At 35.1% G+C, this 7801-nt stretch overlaps 1 protein-coding gene across 1 annotated transcript; it reads right to left on the bottom strand.

Annotated features, from left to right (window-relative positions):
• Positions 1-3374: 3374 nt before the first annotated feature.
• Positions 3375-4571, bottom strand: LOC145095848 (uncharacterized). Its single transcript, XM_079033667.1, has one exon. The coding sequence runs from the start codon at positions 4569-4571 to the stop codon at positions 3375-3377; it is 1197 nt and encodes a 398-aa protein (XP_078889793.1).
• Between the last annotated feature and the right edge of the window lie 3230 nt (positions 4572-7801).

Here is a 7801-nt window from a genome sequence, read left to right as displayed (position 1 = left end):
CACACCTTCATAAACACATAAATGTGACAATGAAACAAAAATAGGGAAAACTGCAATAAAGTCCCTATGTATTGCCCGTATAATCGATTTAGCCCTTATATATATTTTTTTGCAATTTAGTCCTAAATACTTGTAAACGTAATCAAAACGGGATATTTAATAGGTTAGCCGGTATCTAACTGATGTGGCAGCTTACGTGGAAGTCATCATGTTAAATAACATCCTATGTGCCATTTAAGAGGGCTAAATCATTGAATCGAGCTCGTCTTCTTCATTCTCCAGTCAAAGGAGCGAACGATTAGGGCAAATTGGCAACAGGAAATCGATGTCGAGTTCATCAAGCACCAACGTCAGAATGTGCTAATGTGGAGATAGGGTTGGAATGTGGACATCATGGACTCGAAAGAATCCAGGTCGGAGGTTTTTTGGTGGCCCAAATTACATGGTATAGAATCTTCAAATCTCACTCAAATTCTTCTAATCCTCTAAAATTCCCATTTTTTTATGTTAAAAACATGCATCTTGCTATGTTATGTAGGATGAAGAGAAGGACTGTGGGTATTTTCGTTGAATTGACCCACCACTATTGAATATGTGGTATAAAGAAAGAATGTATGAGTTAGGAGCTGTTGCTGATGGGGGTGTAGCTATTCCTTTCAATAACCCTGTTAATGAAGGTGAAATACCTGTTGATGGCCCTATTGCCCCTGTGAATGTTGATGTCCCTATTGCCCTTGTGAATGCTCTTGAACCTGATAATCAAATTGCAATGCGTGAGAATACACATGTGCCTAGTAATGAATTTGGATTCTGCAAGTGGATGATGGTTTGTTTCGTTTGTTTCATTGTAGGGATGATGTATGCTTAGTTTAGTGTAAGTTGTAGGGTATTATGGTATGGTAGGGATGATGTAATCTTTTGGTTTGTTATCATGATGTAATAGATAAATGTTCTTGTAGATCATGTAATGTTTTGGTTAATGAAATGGCAATATGTTATTATGGTTTGCATAAATGGTGTACACTTGACAAATATAACCATGATTTAACAATTGGTGTTATTATGGCAATATGTTATTATGGTTTCCAAATCTGGGACACAGTTTGTCTCCTTCTTTTCTTCTATACTTTATTCCCTTGTTACATTTATTATAACAAGAAATCTTAAAAAATCTCTTCTTTTTTCTTTATCTATTTGTTAGGCTGGTCAAGAATCATTTAGATCAATAACAAGATCTTACTACAGAGGTGCTGCTGGTGCCCTTCTTGGTTTGCATAAATGGTGTACACTTGACAAATATAACCATGAAGTATGCACACTTGTGGCTAAAATAATTAAACAACAAACTCCAATATGTCATTACCAACCATGTTAAGGGCATTCACAATGTTTCAATGTGTTTACAAAAGATGTACAAAATATGGTTATCAATAATTTAAGGGCATTCACAAAAGTAGCATTCACAAAAGATGCACAAAAGTAGCATTCACAAAAGATGTACCAAAATACCCTTACTACCCTTAACACCCTAACACCCTAATCCAACTCCAATGCTGAATTTGAAGAAGTCCCAACACATCCCATCTTCTTCAACTTGGTTTTAACAATCCTCTCAGAGGGCCTTCTTCTTTTCACAATCCTAAGGTGTACTGGTAATTCATGGGTGTCATTAATGCCTTCTTCTTCTTCTTCTTCACTTTCTGGTAGTGTCTCAGGGATAATTTCTTCAGCCCCATCTTGTGTCTCAGTCTGAGGTGGATACTCCTCTTCCTATAAAACATCAAGCAATTAATAACATAAATGAATGTAAACGTTAAGGTAATATAGAGGGTTTACCATAGACATAGGAAGAACTTGTTCAATAGTGTCATTGTAATCATTGAGTTGTTTCATATGTGAATCTGTCAGACTAAGTGACTTTTTTATTTCTTCAGTTGAATACCCTGATAGTTTCAAATCTTGCATTTGCCTTCCATAAATGGACTAAATATTTTTCAGGAATAGTGTCATCCTCATTTGCAACTCCACCACCTTCAACTTCAGCCACTCCACCACCTTCAATTCCATCAAATGTCTTACTGCCCCTACCACCTCTTTTACTACCCCTACCGCCTCTCTTACTACCCCTACCACCTCTGTTAGCCACTACACCACCTGTGTTACCCACTGCACCACCTCTGTTACCCCCTCTACCACCTCTACTACCCCTTGCACCACCTCTACTACCTCTGACACCACCTCTAGTCCAATGACTGATATCAGGATCCAATCTTGGTCTACCCATTTTTTTTCTTGGGTTTAGATTCTGGTGTGACCTTGGGATTCTTACAGGATGCCTTGTTATGACCCCTTTGAAGACAATTTTTGCATTGGAATGTCCTTCCTATTCCAGTAACCTTCATCTTATTTTGGGAGTATTTGTCTTGAGATTCAGTGGCATGCCTCTTTCTTTTCAGAGTTGGTCTCCCTGGCATTCTTCTAGCTAAAGGGGGTAGAGGCTTTATGTATGATGTTCTAAGCCATAAATTTCTACCATTCACAGGCAGTATATTGTTTGCATATATGGCCTTGAACCTGTCCACATTAAACCACTCACTTATGAAATGAACAGGATCTTGTCCAGTGAATAATATTGCACACTGTGCATGTACACATGGAATTCCTGAGATATCCCAAAGCCTACAGCTACACACTCTGCTTTGTAAGTTAACCACGTACCCTTCTAATCCATTCCTGGCTTCAAAAATAGATGGTCCACTTGGATTCACATTCCAATTCCTACAATGGCATTACTAAATGAAATCATAACAATGAAATTAGAATAATGATAACAAGGAACAATAAAAATGCTAAGACAAACCTCAAATCCTCTCCAAACTTGTTCATTTTTTTATAGCAGCTGGACAAACCACTGATTCCCACTTTTCTGCCTTTTGTAACATATGGTAGAACCTATCCATCATGTACAACCTAATTTCTTCAAACATTGCTAGAAGGGGTTTCTTTCTAGCATCCAATATGATGGTGTTGAAGCACTCTGCAATGCCATTTTCAACTGCCTCACATGCTACATCAGTCCTAAAAAATGCCCTGCACCATGTGTGAGGATCTCTTGCGATCAAATGTTCATAAGCATTTGGATTAACCTCTTTTATATCATCCATTTTCCTCAGAAATTCACTCTCTAAAGTTGATAAGGAAGTTGCCCAGAACATATTCTTGAACTCCACTCCAGAATAGGTCTTCCTAAAGTTAGCATATATGTGTCTTGCACACTGTCTATGCTCCACATTTGGTAGGACTTCCTTGGTCGCTTCAAGCAATCCCTACAATTTAATGAATACATAAACATATAAGATGATGTTAAGGAAAAATCATAAATATGCTAAGAAATTACAAACCTTATGTTGATCAGAAATTACAGTAAACCCTCCTCCATCTAGCAGATTAAGATCCTCTGTGAGCAGTTCCAAAAACCATTTCCAAGTAGCTTTGTTTTCAATGTCAACAACTGCCCAAGCAATTGGATAAACTTGGTTGTTTGCATCCTTCCATATTGTTGTGAGTAATTCTCCTTTACATGTCCCTTTCAAGAAAGATCCATCTAGACCAATTACCCTATGACACCCTATTTTCCAACCTTCCTTGATTGCTTTAAAACACAAATACATCATGTGAAAGTATGTTGTTTGATCTGGATTTACAGTGACACCAACTTGGACAGTGCTACCAGGATTTGACCTTAGTAACTCATGGAAATAGTCCCACACCCTAGCATAATGTTCTGTGAGTTTACCATCTATAATGGTCATTGCTCTACACCTTGTTCTGTAAGCCTTAGACCAAGACACACCACAATGAAATTTGGTCCTAATTATTGATTGCATCTCCTTACACTTCAAGTTAGGTTTCATTATCAACTCCTTCAAAAAGTGTCTTGCTAGCCATCTGGGACTCAGTAATTTTGAAATATTGAAATTTCTAACACATTTGTGCTCATCGACTAAGGTTTTAATCTGAAAAGACCTTTCTTGAGTCATCCAGGAAGCATGAACTCTGAATGGGCAGGGTTGAGACTTCATCTTAGAACCACATTTGGCAGTTAATTTCACAGTGTCACACTTCGCAAATTTAATGTTATACCCTGACTTAATAGCATAATTAGTGAGACATTGTTGCAACTGATGTGGTGATTCATACCTTTCACCAAGAAGGGGCTTCATCTTATTCCACTTAATTGATGGGTCGTGAATGGGGAAGCCTGCACCAACCGCATCTCCCAAATCAAGATCATTAGCCCCTGCTGTGTCGTCGATTTCCTCTTCTGAACCAAACCCTTCTTCATCTTCATCAACTAAGTCATTGTCTTCATCGGCTTCATTATCTTCATAATCAGAACTGAAGTTAAGGAAAGCATCCTTGCATCTCTCTTTACCCTGTGTCTTGAAATCATCTTCTTCTATTTCCACATCTATGTGCTCAGTATTGAGCACCTCCTCATCATCTTCGTATTCTTCAGAGTCGTATTCTTCAGATGACTCATGGTGAACTTCTTCTAATTCGACAGCCATTGGGTTTTACCTTCATTTCTCTCAGTAAAACCTTACTTCCTTCGTGTATCACTCTGTAAAAACCCTAACTTTTCTCTCAATCGATTTACCAGACATCGAATGCAGTGGAAATGGAAGGATAAAACTCACTTGTACACGTAAGGTGCCACATGCGCATAGTATCGGTGGGATACCGGCTAACCTATTAAATATCCCGTTTTGATTACGTTTACAGGTATTTATGACTAAATTGCAAAAAAAAAAAAATATAAGTGCTAAATCGATTATACAGGCAATACATAGGGACTTTATTGTAGTTTTCCCAACAAAAATAATCAAAAAGTAGCAAAATGCTTTTATTGATATGTTTTCCATAGCATCATACTTTCATTTCTTCTTATTACTTACAATACCCTTTTATTATTAACAGTCAATATCTTTTGTGTCAAGAAATAATCTAAGAACTAAATATGTTCATAAAACGTGATGACTCGTTTAATTATCTTGCTTATTCATTTCCACTTTCATTGCATTACATCCAACCAATAAAAAAGTTATTATTTGTTATGATGGTTTATTCTAAAACAATTTAACACCTAGAAGATAATAAACAATTATCGTCGAAGCCTAAAAATATAGGATAATAAGTTCCAGAATCTCCATGTATCAAATTCTGTGTGTTGGAAAACCAAGGTGACGCGTAAACTAATAAAATCATTACAAAAGTATGTTAACAAAACACAAAAGAAATGCAGTAAAAGATGTTTAATTCTATCTGACATCATCACTTGATGTTTAATAGAGAAACGACTTAATCTCATAATCTACGTATGGGTGTTTTTTTTAAATCTCATAATTTACTATATTAGCCCTAAAAATAGAAGCAAAGCAACAATTAACGAAAGGAATGCTTCGTTTTTGTTCAATTTTTAGCATATCAATAACTTACAGACAAAGAACTTCAAAAAGAATAAAAGCGGACAAAATTAAATTGCTACAAAAATTTGAGTGAAATACAAAAGAAGAATAAAAGGGATAAGGAATTGAATGTAGTGGTAACATCGACTCCAAAGAAAAGCTGGATGCATTCAGGAATCAACACGCAAGAATAGTAGGTAGCAAACAGGAAATCAAAACTTGAATGAAATCCATCGAGCCCTAACCGTATATTAGAAAGTGAAGAGGTGTGTGAAATCGGCGATATGATGGATTAAACGGTGGAGGGTTTTAATTTTCTAGAACACCTTGATACCGTATGAAGGAAGACAATCCAATATCGAATATCCATATGATTGGAGGGAATAGCGGTGTGATGACAACAGTAACACCAAAACGTCATGTACCATTTGATACACAGTATGGACCAAAATTGTCAATATATATATATATATATATATATATATATATATATATATATATATATATATATATATATATATATATATATATATATGGTAAAGTGAATATACCTAACAACCTTATATAAGCTTAGGTACCTAACTCCATAATACTACATCGGTTTGTATCATATTTACATTGTAGTTGCCTAAGGTTCTTAAACTTCAACCACATAACTTGATTACTTCCAAAATCATTGGACTTTCAACAATATCTTTCTTTTACATCACGTCTTTCTATCGAATACCACCTGATGGGCTTCATATCCTACCGCTACAAATGAAAGGATGTAGGAGAAATATAATGATGAATTTCCAAAAAAAAATTATGTAAATCAAGTTTAGGGATGAAGTTTAAGAATCTTGAATGATTGCAATGAAAATTTAATGCAAAATGACGTAGTTTGATGAGGTTAGGTACCTAAGCTTATATATTCACTTTACCCATATATATATATATATATATATATATATATATATATATATATATATATATATATATATATATATATAATGTGGATTGTAACTATTGTGTGGATGTAAGGATCATTTGTGGTCCAAACATTTTTCCTAAATTAAATTATATTTAAAAATGGAAATTATTGGATTCAAAGGGATAATTGATTTTTTAATTTTAAAAATTATGATTGTTTTTTAGTTAATTCAAATCGAACATATTTTTTTAATCATAAACGATCTGATTCTGATAGAATGATATTCGGACAAAATACATATTCTGATTTAATGAACATTTTGAAAAATTACAAAATTTTGAACCATGAGTTGAAGAATAATAACAAAAATTACATTAACTCTTATAGAATACGGGTACAATTACTAAGAATTACATTTATTGATAAAGAATAAAACTAAAAAAACTTTCAAATCGGGAAAGAAAACATCAAAATCTAACAAAGACACTAATACATTCTAAAAGAATAATGTTGCTTGGAATCACTTTCAATTTTGTGGTCCGTTCTTCAGGCATCAACTTCTGCGAAAACAAAACCAAATTATAGTTTAGAATCCAATAATGCATTAGCAAATGAAAAATAAAAAAACTAAATTCCTTTGGAAAATATGCGGACTTGTGAATTGCACCAAAACCAATAACCAAGAATTGTAGAACATGCATAAATCAGTAAGAAAATATACATATTCCATTCCAACGGGTTTTGGCGATGAAAATTCGAGCAGGTGGAAGAAAATTTGTTCCTTCTCTCTGTATTAAGGGCATCTCGTAGAATCCTTGCATAAACCTTTGAGCTAATTGATTATTCGCGTTTCGATCTCCATCACTCGGACACCCAATTTCACCCACTATGATTCCCATATTTGTGAATCCATTCTTTTGTATGGCCCAGACGAGGGTATTGCAGTTGACATCAAACATATTTGTGTAGGTGGTGTCGCCGTCGTTCACCAAAGTTGTGTTTCCGTCGAAGAACGCGTATTACATCGAAAAATTGGAGTCGATGTAGATGATGGGTTTGAGCCATAAGAACTTTCCTATGTGCACATGCAAACCCTAATGCTTGGATCTAGGTTACTCTAATTGAACATGAAATGTATCCAAGGCTTACAATTCTAGATCTAATGTAAACAATTGAATCATATCATATGAAATCAGATCTAGAAAATACCTTAAGTTGATTGCTTGAAACTTCTTGTTCTTGGAGCTTAGAGTCACAATTGTCACTCCTCTAATGGCTTACAAACACCAACTAGCAAGAGGATGATCTTGAGAGAGAGAGAGAGAAGGTGAGAAATCGGCTCTAGGGTTTCTTGCTTGAATGAATGGCCGAGTTCCTTCACCCTAGGGGTCTATATATACTATGAGCTACTAGGGTTTCA

The sequence above is a fragment of the Lactuca serriola genome, chromosome 3, assembly GCF_051521515.1.
Source record: "Lactuca serriola cultivar US96UC23 chromosome 3, Lser_US96UC23_V15, whole genome shotgun sequence".
NCBI lineage: Eukaryota > Viridiplantae > Streptophyta > Magnoliopsida > Asterales > Asteraceae > Lactuca > Lactuca serriola.
The sequence above is the reverse complement of the archived record's forward strand: the minus strand, read 5'-3'. Positions and strand labels throughout refer to the sequence as shown.